The 22,704-nt window shown below is 41.5% G+C and overlaps 2 protein-coding genes across 3 annotated transcripts; both read left to right on the forward strand.

Moving 5' to 3' along the window:
• The first annotated feature begins 1,178 nt into the window (after positions 1-1,178).
• On the forward strand, positions 1,179-6,578 carry nkain5 (sodium/potassium transporting ATPase interacting 5). The gene is made up of 7 exons (XM_061971507.1): positions 1,179-1,408; positions 2,046-2,183; positions 3,880-3,960; positions 5,754-5,948; positions 6,025-6,085; positions 6,251-6,320; positions 6,410-6,578. Exons 1-6 carry the CDS (start codon positions 1,355-1,357, stop codon positions 6,304-6,306), a joined length of 585 nt encoding a protein of 194 aa, XP_061827491.1. The 5' UTR covers positions 1,179-1,354; the 3' UTR covers positions 6,307-6,320; positions 6,410-6,578.
• A 322-nt stretch (positions 6,579-6,900) lies between these two features.
• Positions 6,901-20,983, forward strand: ythdf1 (YTH N6-methyladenosine RNA binding protein F1). Of its 2 annotated transcripts, XM_061983600.1 has the most exons (7): positions 6,901-6,968; positions 7,054-7,275; positions 7,595-7,622; positions 11,730-11,824; positions 12,027-13,661; positions 13,930-13,974; positions 19,665-20,983. In XM_061983600.1, the coding sequence occupies exons 2-7, from the start codon at positions 7,246-7,248 to the stop codon at positions 19,677-19,679; spliced, it is 1,848 nt and encodes a 615-aa protein (XP_061839584.1). In that variant the 5' UTR covers positions 6,901-6,968; positions 7,054-7,245; the 3' UTR covers positions 19,680-20,983. The 2 variants fall into 2 exon arrangements, with proteins under 2 accessions (XP_061839584.1, XP_061839576.1); XM_061983592.1 differs by having other exon boundaries at positions 6,931-7,275.
• The last annotated feature ends 1,721 nt before the right edge of the window (positions 20,984-22,704 follow it).

Raw genomic sequence — 22,704 nt, forward strand, 5'->3', positions numbered from 1 at the left:
TTTGGGGAAAAGGAACAATTGACATGTGTTTTATTGTATTTCTGAACTGTACAAGTAAAAAATTCAATAAACAAATGTAGAAAAAAAAAACGAAAAACAATACGGGGCTAAAATGAGGCCAAAACCTGCAAGAACATTCAAAATACTGTTTATGAACTTCCACTTGTGTTTATTTGGGTTGAGAATTTGAGTTACGGCAGGAACGCTTATGAAGTTCATTATATCGTACAGAATGTTCATGTTGTCCATTTTTGCACTTTTTTAGGACAACCTTTTCGAAAAACATCCACTCCAAGGCTAAACAAGTTTGCATTTTTGGTCTTCGAAATACCACTGTCCAAACAAAAGGGTCGCATAGAGATATAATACTCAATCAGAACACACAAGGACAGGTTAGGAGCTGATCAGGACACATACAGAACACACTGTGGTGTGTTTTCTTTACATACTTCATGAAATCTAAGATAAATCACAAGAATCACTCAGTGATGGTGTAAATGTGAGTAGGAATGTCTGTCTCCACATGTGAGCTGGGATCATGGTGACCAATCCAGATAGTACTCAACGTTTCTCCCAAAGTCACCTGGAAAATACATAGGCTCCAGGTTCCTGAGGCCCTGAACAGATGAAAACAGATGGATATATAGATGGATTGATAGATGAATATCTGAGATACAATTCTTAAAATAAACAAAATCATCTGTCAGAATGCTTCGACCAGTAAAATAATGTGATTAGTAACATATAATGTATAGTGTTTGTAAAAAAAAAACTAAACAAAAACAAAATCAGTTTTGACCATGATTTTAGATATTTATTTATTTATCTTGTTTACCTTGTTTCTGCCGTGCAGGACAACAAGGGTCTCACCAATAGACAGGAAACCTAAACACAAATCTTGACAAAAAGTAACCATAATACTAAATCCCACCTACTACATTTTACTTGTGTATATTTTTTCAGTGAATGTAGATGTTTTAAGCATTTGTAGCTGTATATGATGCTGTTTTTCTTCCCATATATATTCATCTACTAAATTGGGTTACCTTAAATCTGTGTTTTACTGTGATTTTGTCCTTCAGCCCCTCCTTTTCCGCTGTTTTTTTTTACTCCGTGGTGTGGCTCTAATCATCTCCCATACTACCCTCCCCCTAGTTTCTAGCCATAGTGTTGTTGCGATGAGGTGTGTGTGTTTGAGTGCGTGTGTGTGTGTGTGTGTGTATGTGTGTGTGAGTGTGTGTGTGAGTGCACTGCTGCATCTTTTACCCCTCACAGGATTGCTTCTCCTGTTTGAGCATATTTAAAAAGGAATATTGACTGTTGCTAGTTGGCATCTTTTAAGAGTGTAATCATCATGGGCTGCTGCTCGGCGCGATGCATGCTGGTCCTGCTGTGCTGTTTTCAGCTGGTAAGATGAGCATTTTCTCCCCTCGCACATGCATGATGCTTCACCACACACACACACACACACACACACACACACACACACACACACACACACACACACACACACACACACACACACACACACACACACACACACACACACACACACACACACACACATGCATTCATTTGGAATGAAAGTAGTTTAAATGTGCATGCATTATGCTGTTATTAGTATATAATTTACTTATCAGTGCTGCAATTTTGAAGTGTTCACATATGAACTAAGTTGTTCAAGCTTAATATGTGAATTTTGGAAACCTTTTTTAAAAAAATTCTGCCTTTTTTCCTAGTTTTTATAACTGGACAAAACAAACTGAGTGTTTAAACCAATTTGTGCACATCAAACAAGTTATCAGTTATTATACAAAATCTATCAAATTGTGCTAGTGGAGCAAAACTACACACAGGCATATGCAAGGTGCAAATAGAAAAGAGTGACTGCACCTTTGCTTCCACGACAATAGCTTTGCGTCTGCCTCTGTGTTTCCCACCCTGCCCCCTCCTTTCATAGCATGCAGACTGGGCCACTAAACCCGGGAAAAGGAGTGCTTTGTCCCTGGTGCCTGTGCTGAGACAATTCTGTTTTATGCTTCCAGATCACTGCGCTGGAGAGACAGGTGTTTGACTTCCTTGGCTTCCAGTGGGCTCCCATCATGATAAACTTCATTCACATCATCCTGGTCATCCTGGGCATATTTGGTGCCATACAGTACAGAACACGCTACGTTATCCTGGTGAAGGAACTACTTGGCTTTGCTGTTATGCCTGATATATCTTATGCTGATATCTTTAATAGTGGCACAAGCATGGATATGAAGAATATGCAGATCAGAGATTCTCAACTGGTTCCAGCGTAGGACCCACATTTTCCCAAATGATCCGATTGAATTAAAGTATAACCATGCATGTATTTGTAAATAGCCTGAGTAATATTTTTAAGCATATTATGTAGCTATACAGAATTTCATGTGCAAAGTGCATTATATGCGTAATCAAGGAGATGAGGAGGAACATAGCAGCATGTGTGCATAAAAATAACACAAACTAAACTTGTACACATACTACAAAAACATATATTTTACTTACAGTATATCACTGCATTGGGTAAAGCCCATAAAAACAATTTTATTTCAAGATAACAAAACAGACATCAGCTTTATTGTTAACGTTCAAACCCTCAGGCTGACTTTTTTGTACTTTCAGTAATTCTTTGCTGTATTATGGTCATAATTTTTGTTGTGTTACTCCATTATACTTTATTTTTCCTAAGAGGGTTTTTTCAGCTAAAATGTTTATATTTCAATGTCCAATTTTTTCACAGGTCTACAATACTCAGGCAATTATTCCACAATACTCTCAAAGCCAAACAGGATGTAAAAGTCTTTCATCATTTACATTTTTTTCTTACTTTTTTTGCTCAGAACGCTCAATGAACTTCAGCCCTAAACAAAAATATCAAACATACAATGTTTGTATTTGTTATTTTAACGTTTTGAAGGCCTTTTGATCAAATGATGCCAGTTTAAATTAGTTCACATTTGCATGAATTGAGTTATTTCACTTTTTTTTTTAAACCTGTGACCTTAGCTGATAAAAAGGCATTCAAAGAGGAGAAAATAAAGAAACAAACATTACATTTTTGATAGTTTTGTTTAGGACGGAAATTTATTAAGAGATTTTACCAAAACAGTAAAACCAATTATAAATCCTAAATGTATTAATGCCCTTCAGAAACGTGAGGACTTTTATGTTCTATTTGGCTTTGACGATAATTAAAATGTTCCCAGAAGGTTAAACACATGTTTATCAAGCTGACCCACAATCTCAGAATATATGCAGTAGATGACGTATATCACAATACTGCTGGTATTTTGCAAACTTTCTTGTGACAGGAACACACTTTATTTTTTTTTTATTTTTTTTTAAAGAAACCTGAGAATATGTTCAATTTTTTTAGAACATCAACATCTTCAAAGCACAGACACATGTTGTCAGTTATCTGTGTAATTACCACTTTAGCTTAGCTCAGAGTTACAATTAGAATGTGGCTCTATAAAGTCAAGTAAAATCTTATTTTTATGGCATCCATCTGAAACAGAATCTCCCAAAAAAATCTAAAACAACCAAAAGGGAATAAAAGCAGTAAAATGGTGGATAATAAATTACAGCAATAAACAGACAGCAGCTTTTAGCCAATAGCTATTGAAGTATCATAAAGGTAAAAAACAACAAAAAACAACAAAGTACTTACTTTTACTATGTTGAATGTCAGTGAAAAACGAGTTTTCAGCAAGGTTTTAAGGTGCAAGTGTCTGTGAAGATCTGGTTTTGACCATTTCATACAATTAACAAAGTGTAAGAATGTTAATTGTGTGGTTTTACAGCTATGTGTAACATTCCTGTCTCATCTTGTGTGTTTTATGTGCTCAGTACCTGCTGTGGATGCTCTTATGGCTCAGCTGGAACATCTTTGTTTGCTGTCTGTACTTGGACTTGGGAGGAATTTCCAAAGTGAGCCTACTGATTAGCTCTTGATTAAAGAGTGCTGCTAGTTCCAAACATGTGTTTACTTGCACACATTGTATTGCAACTGACACCTAATAACATGCGTGCACAGTTTGTTTATATTCCTAGTTAAATAATGTACAGTACAGGCCAAAAGTTTGGACACACCTTCTCCTCATTCAATGTGTTTTCTTTATTTTCATGACTATTTATATTGTAGATTGTCACTGAAGGCATCACAACTATGAATGAACACATGTGGAGTTATGTACTAAACAAAAAAGGTGAAATAACTGAAAACATGTTTTATATTCAAGATCTTCTTCTAGTTTCTTCAAAATAGCCACCCTTTGCTCTGATTACTGCTTTGAACACTCTTGGCATTCTCTCGATGAGCAGTAATCAGAGCAAAGGGTGGCTGTTATGAAGAAACAACAATATAAAACATGTTTTCAGTTATTTCACCTTGTTTTGTTAAGTACATAACTCCACATGTGTTCATTCATAGTTTGGATGCCTTCAGTGACAATCTACAATGGAAATAGTCATGAAAATAAAGAAAACGCAGTGAATAAGAAGGTGTGTCTAAACTTTTGGCCTGTACTGTATATAGAAGCACATAACACCATTAGCATATACAGTATGTTTCCATTTAGCTTGAAAAATGAGTTGAATTAGCTTTTTTTTGTAATCAAGCAAAAATAGTAATGGTTTTAGTTTTTTTCTGAACATGCATATAAGGTACCGGTAGTAGTTTTACGTCACATATTTACAGTTTCACGTTTAAACATGTCGGAAAATGAATAGGAAAACGCACAGGTTGTTTAATCTTACCCCTTATCAGTTTCACAGCATTTACTTATACAATAGTTCACTTCCTGTGTTCAATGTAGTATGTACCAGTCGCCATTATGCATCCATCTATCCATTAATTTTATTATGCCGCTTATCCTCATTATAAAGTCACGGGTAAACTTGAGCCTTTCCCAGTTGACTTTGGGCAAGAGGCAGGGTTAGTTACCCTAATGATGGACAACAATGATCAAGATGTGTAATTGTAGGGTGAAAAATTCTGAAGATTCACAACATTTCTACCGTTACCAAATAAGATTACATATCTGAGTTTTACTTAGTTTAAAGGATAGTCTGTTTTTGACAAACCACCTTTTTTTTAAACTTGTTTTTATTTGCTTTTCTGTTTTCTCCAGAACAAAGTACAGTAACATCATCTGCAAGTAATACTAACTTTAGGTCCATGACTCTTTAGTGACTATGTCATTTATTTGTATGTTTAAACAGTTTTGGTCCCAGTATTGTACCTTGGGGTACTTAAGCATGCAGATACAGTGTATATATTCTCTTATAGCTTCACGTATTGCTTCCTATTCCTTAAGTAGCATTTTTCCCAGTTCAAGACCAACCCTCTGATAGCATACCGTGATAATTTGGTAATTAACATTTTATGATTGATTGTATTAAATGCTTTTGATAGGCCCATAAGTACTCTGGCAGCACAGTGTTTGTGATCAATATCATTGGTAATTTCCTCACCTATCAATCAATGCCATTTATGTGAGCTCTGTATCCAAGTATTGGGTGTCCATGAAGAATTCAACAATGAATTTTAGATTTGTATTTGGTTATAATATAAATTATTTCCTCTTCTGTCACGTCAGTAGGGAATATCGAGTTGCAACAAAATGAATGCAATAGGCCATTGCAGCACTGCATTGTTGACTACCTTTGCAGTACTTAAACAATTACTAAAACTAACAAGTTGTACATATATGTCACTGCAGGAGAGTGACATTCTCTCCCTTGGAGTGTCGGCGCATCGCTCTTGGTGGAAGGAAAACGGGCCAGGCTGTCAAAGTGAGCAGCTTCTGTCCACGGGCTGGCAGAACCAGAACCCAGAGCTGACCACTGTGCTGAGCTGCTGGCTGGAGTACCAGTACATAGAAGTCCTGCACAGCATCATCCAACTCTTCATATCAGTGAGGGAGCTTTTTTGTTTGCATATGTGCATGGCAAAATGATATTTCTAACAACTGTCCTTGTCAATCTCCACAGCTCCCAGCATTTGTTTATGCTTGCTATGCGGTCAGTCTTTTCTCCGATGAAGAGAATACCTGTAAGTATGCAAACACTCGTATAATTATGGATGACATTCAACTTAGACCCCATCTTCAAACAATCTATCCACCTACTCATTTTCTACCGCTTGTCCCTCTCAATTATCAAAAAACAATTACCTTTTGCATTTGTGCATTATGTTTATGCATTTTGTCTATTTCAGTCGATACAATTGGGGAGTTTCACAGACCATCCAAATCACCTCACTTCTTCTACTAGTCTAAACAGCTGCGGTACGTAACAATGGCTTGGTTCAGTAATCCTACTGTCACACACAATTTCTCTGCTATTTCTCATGTGCACCGTCTATTTCTGTTTGCAGATTATAGGAACCTTGTTGACAAAGACGACCACCCATGTGATGACATTTCTTCAGCTGTTTGTCGTTATATAAATCATATTTCATGGATGTTAAACTCCAGTGATGTGCAAAAAAAGTACAAATAGTATGGTGTAACTATTAAGGCTACCTCTGTGCGTGTGTGTGTGTGTGTGTGTGTGGGGGGGGGGGGGGGGGGGGGGGCATTTGTAAATAAAGAGTTGCATAGTTGAGAATTTATGCGATTACAGTTTTGCTAAATCATCATAAAATGTGTCTATGATTGTTATTATGGGGTTATTGTGCACATGTTTCGCATACAAGCGACATATATTAGCGCACCATATAATTAGTATTAGGGCTAAGCATAGTGGAAATTTCAGTGTAGTTTGTAAACATTCGTTAGTGCTTTTAAGGTGATCCAGATATAAAATGTGTGTTTTAAAAAAATAAAAAGAGTATTGCTAGCATGGGCGCGCTGCTGCTAGGTAGCCGAAGACGCGCATTTTACGTAAGCTGCGTCACTTCCGGTAGAGCAGACCCGGTTGAAGCTGCAGTCGGGGTAAGTTAGCAGGTCCGCCGAGGCAGCTCGACTAATAAATGTAACGGCGAGGGTTCGAACCCGCGGTGGGCTTCATTTTTGACAGGACGTCTTGGAGCGTCGGCACGGACACGACAAGCCAAAGTCCCGCTCCTGCAGGAGACGCTGGATAGCTGCCGCGGCTAACTAGCAAAGTAACATCCTCTCTAGCTGTTAGCATCTCCACAAAGCGGAGTTTGTGAAGCCTGCACACTCAACGTTCTGTCACACGGCTACAGACGCAACACCTGCAGGATCAATGATGTCCGCTGCCAGCATTGACCCGCAGGTAAGCAGTACGAATAAAAGCCCCGGGATTTAATTTCTCCAAGGAATCGACGTGTATTTCCTGTGAGGCCAGCTAATTTGCTAGCTAAAATGCTTGGCTAGCTAGTAAAAAAAAACTGCTTGTAATCAAGGCCTGCTGGGCTACAGTCCTCACTAGGTGCATTGTTGCAATAGCGTCACGCCGATTATAGCCTTTATGTAATGCAGCACTTGGATGTAGAAAATATGATAATGTTGTCAGTCTAGCGAAGATAGCGAGTGGCATCCATGACCCATGTAAGCATTCATCTCCCCCTTTTCTCATGCACCCCTCTACTCAGATATCGAAAGGACAGGATGCCAGCAAAGGTAAGAAATACTTTAACAACTAATTTTACTTTGCTGACAATAAACAAGCCACCTGACACCCAATATCTGACCCATATTATGTCCATTTAATCAGGCAGTGTTTGTACATGTGAATTGAAATACCAAAAACAAGATGATGATGGGAGTCTCCGTGATCGACCCATGCTTACGGGTTTGGTCTGGGTTCCACCATCCCAAAAACATGCACGTTAAGTTCATTGGTAGTGTTTAAAAATAGTGTTCCTGGTTTTGGGTACTCCAATTAATGACTAGGGCTGGGCGATATGGACGAAAAAGTATATCTCGATATATTTTTACTTAAACTCGATGTGTATCTCGAGATATTTTCCGGTGAAAGTATACATGTAAACATATTCATTTTGTAGCGAGATTCACTGAAATTGAACTGAATGAAAACTGTACTATAAACAGTCAGTGGCACTTTTATTAACCCAGTTAGTCAAGATGGGTATTTACAGCACAGAAAATGAACTGTTTAAGTAGCACAGAATTACATAACATAAATAAAATAGAAAAGTATTATTTTTACGTAAAATGTGTAGTGAATTATATTTATATAGCGCTTTTCTCTAGTAACTCAAAGCGCTTTACATAGTGAAACACAATATCTAAGTTACATTTAAACCAGTGTGGGTGGGACTGGGAGCAGGTGGGTAAAGTGTCTTGCCCAAGGACACAACGACAGTGACTAGGATGGCGGAAGCGGGGATCGAACCTGGAACCCTAAAGTTGCTGGCACGGCCACTCTACCAACTGAGCTATGCCGCCCCAAAATAAATACCATAGCTGTACAAATAATACAAAATGTATCAAACTCAGATAAAAAATTAATTTGCTGGCACTTTTTAAGTCCCAGTCGACAATGTAATGGACTGTCACACACGTACGGTTCTGGTAAGTGCCAAGTAAGTGACTTGACTTAATTGTGCAGCTATGATCTTCTTCACATAGGCAAACATTTTTGGCAGCATTTCTCGTGCAAAATATGTCCAGCTTGGCAACTCGAGAACAGTTTTGATTTTGGCTTACATGGTAAACAACTCAAATGAATGTTTTATCCAGACGCATACATTTGTCCAAATGTGGCCAAGTAGACGCATTGTGGGTTTCCTGGACGTTGCCTACATCGCTAAAAGAAAAATCTAAAGAAGAGAATCCCTCTGCCATCTTCCACTAGTTTCATTAATATATAAATCAGCCGCTTGAATATTCCCTCTTCTCTTCTCCGACTCTCTCGTCTCATTTTGGATGTCTGTTGTGATTTCCCTTCCTGGTTCGATGACCCGCCCTATCTTGCCTCTGATTGGCCTGTCCCTAATGTTTTGCCTTAATCTCAACCAACCCAATCAGGAATGTTCTTATACGTGCAAACACGTCTTGGAAGGAGGAAGGGGAGGGATTTAGTAGCCCGTTGAGAGGGAGTGGGAAGCGGGGGAGAACAAGGAACACAACAAATAAGCAGGTTTTGGTCATTTTAACGTGAAATAAATCATATCAATATTACAATATTGTGTTTAAAAATATATTGATACATCTTACAAACTCGATATATCGCCCAGCCCTATTAATGACTATTTCTTACATTACAATGCCTTTACGGTTACGCTCAATATAATGCTGCTCGTTATTTTTATGGCACCCTGGAGTTAATCCAAACTTGTCAGAGACACACCTCCAAGGTCATCAGAAGCCTACACTAGCATGCCAAGAGCTTGCCAATTTAACCTTAACGAGCATCACTACACAGCACACTGTCCTTGGTCACGGCCCCCCAAAATAATGACAAGTTGCGAAACAGGTAAGTAACTCATACACAAACAAGGACTACATCTATATAGTTAAACAATAAACAGCACCTATGTTAAAAATCAACACTAAACTAAAGATTTCCCGATAATGTGATCAGATAAGGGGCCGATATTTGCTTTTTTGTAACTGATCGGCTGATGAGCTGCGTATCTTTACCACAACTGTGTCCAAGTGTTTACATGTCTAGAAATTGTACTCACATGAAAGATTCCTTCAAATGGGTCGCACGCTCAGGGAGACACAATTACATTTCCATATTCCTTGTTACACACATGCAGGAGTTAAGTAAATTCCAGGAGGGTGTATGTCTTGCCAAAACACCAGTTCAAATTTGAGAGCAAGCTGCAACAAAGGGGAGTAAGTCTCTGGATACAGGAAGGCTTTGAGAGCAAAACCCAAATGATTTGAATGGTAGCCAACAGTAGTTTTTGTTAAGTTATTGTGCACTAAAACAATGTATATCGCATTCAATATCACACATTCATGATCTGATTTCCAATAACAGTAGCTAATTGTAAATTGAACAAGATAAGCTTAATAAAAAGGTGTTGCGTTTATTTTGATTACTTGCTATAAAACATTTTCAGTTTTGTAATCTATGGTCAGTATGTAAGGATCAGGACTCGAAATCGGGTCGGAATCAGAGGCTAAAAATGTTGATCAGGAAATCCCTACTAGAGATGCGCGGATAGGCAATTATTTCATCCGCAACCGCATCAGAAAGTCGTCAACCATCCGCAATCCACCCGATCTAACATTTGATCAGAACCGCATCCGCCCGCACCCGCCCGTTGTTATATATCTAATATAGACGATGCAAGGCATTAGTGAGGTTATAAAGCTTTTGCCTGTTAAAGAAAAGAGACTGATCCAATGCAGCATTCGCGTGCCACGCTGTCACGACCCAGACGCACACCAGTGCGCAATCATATGGGAGCCGCGCTGAGCGCACCTCCAAGCGCGTCTCGCTGCCGGCGACGGCCGGGTATATGGGCCCGACGCTCCAGCGCCATCCATTTTCAGGGCTAGTTGATTCGGCAGGTGGGTTGTTACACACTCCTTAGCGGGTTCCAACTTCCATGGCCACCGTCCTAGCTGCTGTCTATATCAACCAGGGTGAGCCCCACCCCTTTCGTGAGGGCACTGCGCGCGGAGTGACCCCTGTTACGCGCCCCCGGCAACAGGGGTGGCGGGCAGGTAAGCTGCGCGGGCGGAGCGCGCGGAGTGACCCCTGTTACGAGCCCCCGGCCACGGGGGTGGCGGGCAGGTAAGCTGCTTACCTGCTGCGCGTGACGCCGGCCGCGGCGAAGGCGGACGAGGCGGGGTGTCGGTGCGGTGGGCGCGGTGGTGACTCTGGACGTGCGTCGGGCCTTTCTCGCGGATCGCCTCAGCTACGGCTCCCGGTGGGGCCCTCTCGGGGGAAGGGGCCTCGGTCCCGGACCCCGGCGAGGCGTCGGGGGCCTTCTCCGCTCCGTAAAAGTGTCCATCTCTTCTTTTTTTTTTCTTCTGTTGTGGCATATGCAGCAGGTGCCTGCTCGTTTTTCGTATGTGGGTAACAACATTTAACTATGTATATATATTTCCGAATTGGTTTAACTGCCACCCGCCTGAATCTATTTAAAATCTAATTTTTTAAAATTTCAATCGCCCGACCCGACCCGACCCGACCCGACCCGACCCGCTGATAAAATCTAATTTTTTTAAATGTCATCCGCGGGCACAACCGCGGACTCCGCGGTTGTGCCCGCAAACCGCGCATCTCTAATCCCTACACATAACTTTAGCTGCCAAAGTGCATGTAAACAAAATGATTCACTATGATGCATGATGGTTAACTGACGTTAAGCAGCATACGCCAGATGTTGGAAGATTTTAATAATTACTGTTATTAAGGAGTAATGCCATTATTAATTCACTTACTTTTCCAAACAGAATTTTCTAACATTGTTAATCGGACACTGTCTATACTGCAGGTGTTAATGTTTGTTTACATGTGTCCTGCAATTGACCGGTGTCGATGGTGTACTCTCTTGCTCCACTTCAGCTGGAATAGGCTATAGCTCACCTGCAACCCTAATACCAAATTATTGGATAGATGTTCATTCACTTTAATTGTACAACATTTGCCCATTAAACTAATGAACACATGACATTAGAGCAGTTTGACTACCCAGTTTTGTGCATTTACAGCGCCCATGCTGTTTAGTTTAACATTTTCTTGAACCGTGTGCCAAAATTCTTATGTGCATCTGTGACAAAAGTTATATTTTATTGCAGCCTTTCCAGTTTCAGTGCAGAACGGCTCCCTGCACCAAAAGGATGCGGTCCACGACAACGATTTTGAGCCTTATCTCACTGGACAGTCCAATCAGGTGGGCAGCTTCTATTGAGTTTTAGGACATCAAGGCTGTGTTCACACTGGTAATCTGCTACCAAAACAAATAGGAACCACCCCAGAGTCTGATTGCACACTCGATCAAACAAACCACACTATCAGAGCAAGTGTGAACACAGCCGAAATGTCATCATGTTGTTGTTGTTGTTCCTAACAAATGATTGTGTTACTATTTGTAGAATAACAGCTATCAGTCCATGACAGACCCTTACCTGTCCAGCTACTACGCCCCGTCCATTGGATTTCCTTACCCCCTCAGTGAGGCTCCGTGGTCTACAGGTGGTGACCCGCCTATACCCTACCTGACACCATATGCACCCCTCAGCAATGGAGACCACCACTTCATGCATGACACAGTGTTTGGGCAGCCAGGGGGGCTCAGCAGCAGCATTTATCCCCACAGGTTTAACTTTTTCCCAGAGAACCCGGCCTTCTCCGCCTGGGGTACCAGTGGTTCTCAGGGCCAGCAGACTCAAAGCACAGCCTATGGGGGGAGTTACAGCTACCCACCCAGCTCCTTAGGAGGCACTTTAGTCCCAGATGGTCAGACCGGTTTCCATAGCGACACCCTCAGCAAGGCCCCAGGTATGAACAACCTAGAGCAGGGCATGCTAAGCCTTAAAATAGGCGGCGATGTGACCGCAGGCAGCTCGGGTGTGAAGGCTGCTGGCTCGGTGATCGGCGGTGGTGCCAGTGTCGCTGTTGCCGCGGGCAACGGGGGCGCACCAGTCGGAATGCCGCCTCCGAAGCCAGCATCGTGGGCTGCAATTGCTAGTAAACCCGCCAAGCTGCAGCAACAAAAGACCAAGAACAAGCTGGGCACGTCCATAGGTGGTGGACCTCTGCCCCAGCCCTCCATCAAACACAACATGGACATTGACACGTGGGATAATAAAGTGGTTGCCACAAAGATGGGTCCCCCTTTGCACCACCATCACCACCACCAACAGCACCCGGCGCAGCAGCTTCACTCTCATCCTGCCAGCCTCTTGCCTCCTCTTCAGCAGTCGCTACAGTCGGCCCAGTCTCTGGTGCAGCAGATGACAATGCAGGCTCCTCCACCCCCACCCCTCCAGTCCTATCAGAACCACAACTCCGCTCCAGCACCTCAGACCCGCTGGGTCGCCCCACGCAATCGCAACTTGTGTTACGGCGGTGGAAGCTTGGACAGTAGCGGCTCCTCAAATGGCGGCGGTGTCGGTAATGGGGGCGTAGGGGGCGGCTGCTTGGGACTAGAGCCGGGCTGCGAATCCCATCCCGTCCTGGAGAAGCTGCGAGCCGCCCACAGTTATAACCCAAAAGAGTTTGACTGGAACCTAAAAAATGGTCGAGTGTTCATCATCAAGAGCTACTCTGAAGATGACATTCACCGCTCCATCAAGTACTCCATCTGGTGCAGCACGGAGCACGGCAACAAACGTTTGGACTTGGCTTTCAGGGCCATAAACTCCAAAGGTCCCGTCTACTTGTTGTTTAGCGTCAACGGCAGTGGCCATTTCTGCGGTGTGGCGGAAATGCGCTCGCCCGTGGACTATGGCACCAGCGCTGGTGTTTGGGCGCAGGACAAGTGGAAGGGCAAGTTTGACGTGAACTGGTTGTTTGTTAAGGACGTGCCTAATAGCCAGCTGCGCCACATCCGCTTGGAGAACAACGACAACAAGCCGGTCACCAACTCGCGTGACACTCAAGAGGTTCCACTGGAGAAAGCCAAGCAGGTGCTGAAGATCATCGCCCAGTACAAACACACCACCTCCATCTTTGATGACTTTTCTCACTACGAGAAGAAGCAAGAGGAGGAGGAGGTGGTCAAAAAGGTCAGTGTTACCTTGTTCCACATTTGAATTGTTAAAATATATTTTCATGTATATTCATTATTATTTGAACTGAAACGTATGCAAACGTATGAATATAATAATAATAATAATAATAATAATTATGACACAAAGAGCTGCTATTTAGGGAATAATGTTACTTCTTATAGTCTGCATAAAATGATTGTAATGTCAAATAGTGAATGGCACATTTATGTGAAACCTAATTGTTGGCAGTATAATATATTTTATAAATGTGTTTGTTTTGCAGAGCTATGAACCTGCCACAATACAGAGCCGACCTCGACTTGATCAGGTAAAATAACAGTAATTTTTCTTCAGGGAAAATGATTTTGGATGATGTGTCAAGTCTTTTACATACTATATAATGTTTAAGAGTAAGCCTGGGCAGATAATACATTTTGCTAGACGATATATTGTCCCACAAATAATAGCCGATAAACTATATTATTGTGAGCATTATTTTGAGACCAAAATGAAGGGGTCAAATCATACTTTTTTTCCCCTACATTTAAAACACTGAAACGGTGCTTGTTTGGTCAAAATTTTACACATTACATGTTTTACAGACCGTTTGAGCCACTCTCTGACCCCCAAATCAGGATGCGCCGTTTTATGGGCGATCTTATTTTTACTCCATCCACTTTGACTGCGTCTTGTCCCCGCTCACTTGGTTGTAGTTTTTAGCTCTTCCATATTGACTCAACGGACAGATAATTGTTTTTGGTTTTTGTCCTGTCCACCCACTTAGGCAAATCATATTGTTGATGTAGATGCCCATTGCGGCAGCGGCGATGACCAAGAAGAACGCGGAGTTGGAATATAATTACAACATTTTATATACAGATTTGAACAATTAGTGATTCACTGAAATATATTTATTAATTGTGGTTCTTACAAAAAATATATCTTATAAAATATATAAGCTAAAATGTCTCTTAAAGCTCTGCCCCTTTAATTAGTGAATACTAAATAATTTAACTTTAGCCTACTACTACAACCATATTATTTACCAGCAACACCGATTGTAGCTGAGATAGGCTCCAGCGCCCCCCGCGACCCCAAAGGGAATAAGCGGTAGAAAATGGATGGATGGATGGATGAAGTGAAACGGAGGCAGAGGTGTCCTGCCACAGTCAGTCAACCTCCTCCTCCTCCTCCTGCTGCTGAACAGGTCGCACCTGTGGTCCGGACTGTAGGCCTACCTCCTCTCCAAGTCGAGCCCTTTTCGGCCGTTGAAAATATTTTTCTATACTCATCTGTGTGAAGGAGTGAACATCCAACATTAGAATTTATTACTAACGAGCAGAAGCGCTCTATGTACAGTGCCGTCTAACCTTAAGCGGCAGCAGCTCAACACATGCAGGGTTCAACGTTAAGGTTTTTTCTACTTGCCCGACTTCTCAAATCTACTTGCCCCAATATTTTTACATGTCCTGCCTAGGTTTTTTTCTGGCTGTGTAGTGCTCATGGCTTATATCTTACTAAAATCCTTCCCGTTGACTATTTACAACACTACACAGTATTTATTATTATTATCTATAATTACATTTAAATGGCATTGCATACATGTAAAATTAAATGCTATTTCACATTATTTGACCAGTAGCAGTTACACTCATCTGAACAGGTCAGCCACCTGTTTAAAGCCCGATCACAGTTGAAATCTTGAAATGAAGGGCCTTTAATGGCCAAAACATTAACCTGGACAACATTTTAACAGCTGGTTGGCTCAGATTTTATTCTTTTCATTGCATTCACATGCTGCAGTGGACAGTGGACAATTTAGCTTCAGTCCACGTGTGTTTATTGACAACATGGTTATAACCTGGACACGTTAGCTCGTCGGTATTGTAACACGTGACTGTTACTACGTGCGTCTGCCCCGGGCCACGAATCAAACAGCGGCGGTGTTAATGAAGCAGCGTCAGGCTGCTCACCGTCAGTGAAACGCTCGGTGAAATCACGGATTAACGTTAAATATATGACGAGCCGCGAGCGATGCAGCTATAACCTATCTACTAGTGATGGGTTGATGAGGCGTCATGAAGCGTTTCGACACATTGCAAAACTGTATTGATACTGTGTCGATACTGTGTCACTAAATACTGACATCTGCTGGACATTAAAAATCCCTACAGGTAACCTATGGACCGACTCAACTGACACTGATTTTATGACCTAGTACAGTGGTTCTCAAATGGCGGTACGTGAACCCCTGGGGGTACTTGAAGGTATACCAAGGGGTACGTGAGATTTTTTTTAAATATTCTAAAAATAGCAACAATTCAAAAATCCTTTACAAATATATTTATTGAATAATACTTCAACAAAATATGAATGTAAGTTCATAAACTCAATGAAGCACAAGCTCAGGTTTGTCACTAAAATGTCTGTCAAAAAGAAATGTAACAATGCAATATTCAGTGTTGACAGCTAGATTTTTTGTGGACATGTTCCATAAATATTGATGTTAAAGATTTTTTTTTTTGTGAAGAAATGTTTAGAATTAAGTTCATGAATCCAGATGGATCTCTAATACAATCCCCAAAGAGGGCACTTTAAGTTGATGATTACTTCTATGTGTAGAAATCTTTATTTATAATTGAATCACTTGTTTATTATTCAACAAGTTTTTAGTTATTTTTATATCTTTTTTTCCAAATAGTTCAAGAAAGACCACTACAAATGAGCAATATTTTGCACTGTTATACAATTTAATAAATCAGAAACTGATGACATAGTGCTGTATTTTACTTCTTTATCTTTTTTTTTTCAACCAAAAATGCTTTGCTCTGATTAGGGGGTACTTGAATTTAAAAAAAAATCACAGGGGGTACATTGCTGAAAAAAGGTTGAGAACCACTGACCTAGTATATACAATAATATAAACCAAGTCATTGTATTTCATTTAGGATTATTTCATAACTTCATTTAAATAAAAATATATTTTTTGTCTTTTTTAGATACAGTCAATAAATAATGTGAACATGTATCATAACATGGAAATCTAAGAGAACGTGTTGTGAATGAGGATGCTTGTGGACCTGGAAATTATTATTTATTTATTTTTACACATTTTTATTTAAAAAAAAAACAGTTTTTCCAACGTATTCAATTTTAGACGCTTTCTCTTCTTAGTTATTATTTCTCCGGCTGTAGAAAAGACCCGCTCACAGGGCACAGAGGAGGCGTCAGTGCGACACAGTTCGCGTAACGGTCACGTGACCAAAACAGCTCATGATCGGTCACGTGACTTTCTAAAAGCGGTACGCGCACCGACACAGGGTTTTGCTCTATGAGCTCGACGCATGCGCCGATGCATCGGTGTTGCCAGACCCATCACTACTATCTACCTATAACACCTGTAAAAATGAAGCAATGCTACCACGCTAGCAAGCGTTAGCTAGCCGGCTATGAGCCACCAAGCTGCTAACTGTCGCCAAAAGGCACCATTTAAGTTTTTTTCCCCATGGCATCCTGGATCAAGGCTTTCAGCAGCTTTTGGACGTTTGAGGTAGAATTGTAGGAAGCGCCATCATTATGAAAAGTAGCCGGCGAGTATTTTGATTCCGTCCGTCCGTCCCTCTTCTTCTTCTTCTTCTTCTTGCTATTGGCGGAGTTACAATGCATAGTAGGCTACCGCCACCTACTGCACCGGAGGTGTAACTACAGGCAACATTCACAGACAGTCCCATTGCTTTTATGAGCGGTCGAGTCAAAAGCCGAAAAATCCATTTGTGGCGGACGTAATTCTTTCGTGGCGGGCCGCCACAAATAAATGAATGTGTGGGAAACACTGGAGTAATTGTGTGTATGGGTGTATGTGTGCGCGTATGTATGAATAAATGTACGTATGTATATATGTATGAATAATTGTGTGTATGGGCGTATATATGTGTGTTTGTATGTTCAATATATTTGTCTCCCAGTATGTGCGGGAGCCAAAGTAGGGCCCCAGCCACCCAGAGAGTGCAACCCAAAACCGCAGGTGCGGGGCCCAGGGAACAAGGGACCACCAGCTCCAAGCAGTCAGGCCGGCCAGCGACAGGACCCCAAGGCCCGGGCCCAACATGCAGGCCAGCAGCAGACCATAGATAGACGCACCCAGCAAAGGACAAGGCACGGGAGAAGCAGGGGACAACCAGCCTCCAAGCTAACGAGAGACCATACCCCACGCTGGCAGAAAGACGAGACGCCCCGCCCATAGGGGCCCAGAGACTCCCTGCAGCCGGACGGGAAGACAGCCCCACCCTACAAGCAACCGGGCCCCCACGAGCCCAATCCCCCTCAGGAGACCCCAGGCCGCCACACCCAAGTCGGCCGCAGCAGGACTGCCCAGCATGGGGCCATGGGAACCACCCTCCCCACCTGCATGGACCCCAATAATGGAGATGGAACATCCAGCAACTGCCCTGATAGATCCTCCCCCTGAGGGAAGAGGAAGGGAATAAAAAAATAAAAGAGATCACAGACACGCCGATACACAAGGTCACTACCCCAGCAGCCGGCCGTCATGCAACACTGCAGAATACCATGCAATGCACCGATTGACGCGGGGATGAGACTCAGCAGGCCCCAACAAAGGCTGGCATCCGATAGAGGGTTGACGGCAGGACCCAAGGGCCCCAGACACGCAGATGGGCTGCAGTAGCCCGAAACAGCGACCCCTGTGGGGCAAGCAGGCCCTCCCCCCTCCCAAATAAAATAAAACAGGATAAGACCCAGTTAGACCCACAGGAAGAGGGTAGCAAAAAAAGAAGGAACTTATTGACTACACCGTGGGCTACAGTGGTGGATGCACGCAAAGCACTCTGGGTACTTTTTTACCATTTATGGATAATCTGCTGACGGTTTTCCCAATTTGTGACGCCACCAATTGTGCACATTCCGAACAGCTAGTTTGGCGAAAGTATGAAGGAAGGCAAGATTGTTTTATAAATATCTCCGCAATGCCTCCAAGGTTTGATTGAAAATTTTCGGGACTTATGCAGATCCCAAATACACAACAGCAGGTATCAGTAGGTAAGAAAAGTTGGTTTTGCATAATAGGTCCCCTTTAAGCACTAATGTAATCATAATAACAGTGTATAATAATGCAAGTACTGGTCTTCCTTTCAAACGTTACAAACTTTGATTTATCGTGTATATTTTTAACATTGTAATTGGATGTTCAATAACTTAATCATCCTAAATAAGTAAAAAAATATTGTTTTACTTATATAATAAATAAAATGGACTCTCAATCTACTTAAGCAAAAATGCACTTAAATATTGAACATATTGAAGCAGTTTTTCCCCACTTGGAAAAAGTTGGTGAAGTGGTCTGTTTTGTTGTAGTTGTGTTTTGTTGCCATCACTTTCCAGCAAACTGGGCATACTCACTTGTTCATCCATGTTAATGGGCTCATCATGCTGATTCGTTTAAAGTTGAAATATTTCCACATCAGAACATTTGGCTTGCGAATCTCTCTTTGAATACTGTGTGTGTGCGTGTGTGTGTGCGTGTGCGTGTGCGTGCGCGTGTGTGCGCGCGTGTGTGCTTGCGGTCCTCAGCCCACAGATACAAAGATTGTGGATGACTGACAAAGGGATTCACTTCGTTCATTTAATTGTACTATTGAATAAACGCTCTCAGGTGCTGAGCGATGCACAGAGCGAACCCTCTTGTACCCTGATTGAAAGCAAGAGACGAAGAAAATAAGCAAACACAAATACAGCAATACATGATTGACAGCAAAGCTATCAAGTTTATTTTCAGGTTATCGTTCGATTCATTGATTTGACTATTGGCCCAGGCTTATCTGAGAGTGAATGATTTTTGCATAATTTTACCTCACTGACACTTAAATGAATTTTTGACTACTTAAATTAGTGCTGTATGAATAACACTTACTATTTTTATTGTCCATCTGTCTAATGCCTGCAATGCAGTAGTATCCCTGTATTAAGCTTGTTTTTTTTTCTTTTTTGCTCTCCACACAGGATCGTCAGAAGTAAACATGTGGCGCCTTGTGGAAGCTCAATGGCAGGTCCTGCTGGGATAAACACAATGAAACGTATTTAGATTTAACAAAAAGAAGACACATGGACATGAAGAATATTGAAGACTAATATTTTTTCTATTTAATTTTGTCGACTCTGGTCTGTCTTAACCACGTCACTCACAGCTCCCCCATCTTTAGGAAGTGTGAAGGGATGAAGTCTCTTTAGTATGACATTCATTCATATTTAATTTTTTAAGCCTTATCACTGCCCTGGAACATTGGAAAAATTGACATAAACCTGCACGTCTGTTTTTAAGATCCCACAACAACATGCTGCTGATATTCAGTGACTGTTCACATTGTGGTTTGTGTGTTGGAGAAATGTGAAGTGCTTGTGTTGGTGACTCTTGCGAGTGAACAAACGTCTGCTATCTGTGTGGCCACTTGTGTTCAGCATAATTACGGAACATTTTGTCATGTCCACTTTAGGAATGTGTGCACCGCAAGTCTCCCTGCAGGCTAAATGTGCTAAAAGTTTCAAAGATTTGATTGACTGATGACACTAATTTACAATAGAGCATCATGGTGGAGAAAGCTTGTCTGCCTCAATTGATTCTTCCTCTCCACCACAGAGCCTTAATGTTTCTTTTCAGCATAGTTTCAGGGAATTTGTGTTTTCAATTACGGGCCCTCTCTGTTCTTATTCAAAGAACGACTTAACAAATATGCTTTTTTCCATTAGCACTACATTTGGTTTCATTCAACTGCTTTTTTCTTCTCTTATTTACCTCTGTTTTCTTGCCGTCTTGTCCAAATCTGGAAAGCATGTAATGCGTTTAAAACTTTGTCACTTGGTTTTGTAGTTCTTTATTAACATACTAGTATTTGATGATGGCATCATTTCCACTGCTGTGACCTTTCGTCATGCACCATCAGATAATATAAGCTTTAATGTACTGGCATTTTCTGACTACAAACGCCTCAAACGTTTAACTGTAGCATTATACCTAACTGATTTATTCTAAGTATATGGAAACCTGCAGAGACTAGCATATATGCTATATGTTTGTGATGTTTTTTTGTTTTTTGTTTTCAAATAACTTGCTGTATTCCGTCTGTGTGTGTTAGAATGAGTGTCAGTAAAGAGAGGGAGTATGACTGCGGTGCAACCAGAGCTATATAACAGTATTGGATTATAGAAAAAGTTATGCAAAAAAAGTTTAATGTCACCCCTGAATTTAATATCATTGTATCAGAGGTCACTATCACATTCTTAGATTTGATCATATTCATTATTAAAGATATACTTATATGTTATTGTGCCTGTTTATTGTCTATGCACTAATCAAGCTTACTCGCCCTTTTACTTGACTTAGTTGTAAGCAAACTTCTAAAAAGTATCATTATGCTCATTGTTTTTGAACAAAATATATTCATACAGCAATAGAATGTGCAAAATTGACCGGTGCAATCGATGTCGAGTGAGTCTAGCATAATATTGTGAGAGTCCAGTCCATACTGGATCTAACATAATAGTGAGAGTCCAGTCCATAGTGGGGCCAGCAGGAAACCATCCCGAGTGGAGACGGGTCAGCAGCGCAGAGATGTCCCCAACCGATGCACAGGCGAGCGGTCCACCCCGGGTCCCGACTCTGGACAGCCAGCTTTTCATCCATGGCCACCGGACCTGTGCCCCCCCCCTCCACAAGGAAGAGGGGGGCAGAGCAGAAAAGAAAAGAAACGGCAGATCAACTGGTCTAAAAGGGGGGTCTATTTAAAGGCTAGAGTATACAAGTGAGTTTTAAGATGGGACATAAATGCTTCTACTGAGGTAGAATCTCTAACTGTTTCCGGTCGGGCATTCCATAGTATTGTAGCCCAAATAGAAAACGCTCTATAGCCCGCAGACTTTTTTGGGGCTCTGGGAATCACTAATAAGCCGGAGTTCTTTGAACGCAGATTTCTTGCCGGGACATATGGTACAATACAATCGGCAAGATAGGATGGAGCTAGACGGGTGTAGTATTTTATACGTAAGTAGTAAAACCTTAAAGTCACATCTTAAGTGCACAGGAAGCCAGTGCAGGTGAGCCAGTATAGGCGTAATATAACCAAACTTTCTTGTTCTTGTCAAAAGTCTAGCAGCCGCATTTTGTACCAACTGTAATCCTTTAATGGTAGACATAGGGAGACCCGAAAATAATACGTTACAGTAATCGAGACGAGACGTAACGAACGCATGAATAATGATCTCAGCGTCGCTAGTGGACAAAATGGAACGAATTTTAGCGACATTACGGAGATGAAAGAAGGCCGTTTTAGTAACACTCTTAATGTGTGATTCAAACGAGAGAGTTGGGTCGAAGATAATACCCAGATTCTTTACCGAGTCGCCTTGTGTAATTGTTTGGTTGTCAAATGTTAAGGTGGTATTATTAAATAAATGTAGGTGTCTAGCAGGACCGATAATCAGCATTTCCGTTTTCTTGGCGTTGAGTTGCAAAAAGTTAGCGGACATCCATTGTTTAATTTCATTAAGACACGCCTCCAGCTGACAACAATCCGGCGTGTTGGTCAGCTTTAGGGGCATGTAGAGTTGGGTGTCATCAGCATAACAGTGAAAGTTAACACCGTATTTGCGTATGATGTCATCTAGTGGTAGCATGTAGATGCTGAAGAGTGCAGGGCCAAGAACCGAACCATGGGGAACTCCACACGTTACCTTAACATAGTCCGAGGTCACGCTGTTATGGGAGACGCACTGCATCCTGTCAGTAAGATAGGAGTTAAACCAAGACAAGGCTAATAAGTCTGACATACCAATACGTGTTTTGATACGCTCTAATAAAATATTATGATCGACGGTATCGAAAGCAGCGCTAAGATCAAGAAGCAGCAACATAGATGACGCATCAGAATCCATCGTTAGCAATAGATCATTAGTCATTTTTGCGAGGGCTGTCTCCGTAGAGTGATTTGCCCTGAAACCGGATTGAAAAGGTTCAAAGAGATTGTTAGACTCTTAGGTGTTCATATAG

This window comes from Nerophis lumbriciformis, linkage group LG01, assembly GCF_033978685.3.
Source record: "Nerophis lumbriciformis linkage group LG01, RoL_Nlum_v2.1, whole genome shotgun sequence".
Taxonomy (NCBI): Eukaryota; Metazoa; Chordata; class Actinopteri; order Syngnathiformes; family Syngnathidae; genus Nerophis; species Nerophis lumbriciformis.

Coding starts and splice junctions, on each gene's coding strand:
- ythdf1 (XM_061983600.1), top strand. CDS start 7,246: ATGATGTCCGCTGCCAGCATTGACCCGCAG. Junction 7,276..7,594: donor CTGCCAGCATTGACCCGCAG/GTAAGCAGTACG, acceptor CCCTCTACTCAG/ATATCGAAAGGACAGGATGC. Junction 13,662..13,929: donor AGGAGGAGGTGGTCAAAAAG/GTCAGTGTTACC, acceptor TTTGTTTTGCAG/AGCTATGAACCTGCCACAAT.
- nkain5 (XM_061971507.1), top strand. CDS start 1,355: ATGGGCTGCTGCTCGGCGCGATGCATGCTGGTCCTGCTGTGCTGTTTT. Junction 3,961..5,753: donor ACTTGGGAGGAATTTCCAAA/GTGAGCCTACTG, acceptor ATGTCACTGCAG/GAGAGTGACATTCTCTCCCT. Junction 6,086..6,250: donor CTCCGATGAAGAGAATACCT/GTAAGTATGCAA, acceptor TGTCTATTTCAG/TCGATACAATTGGGGAGTTT.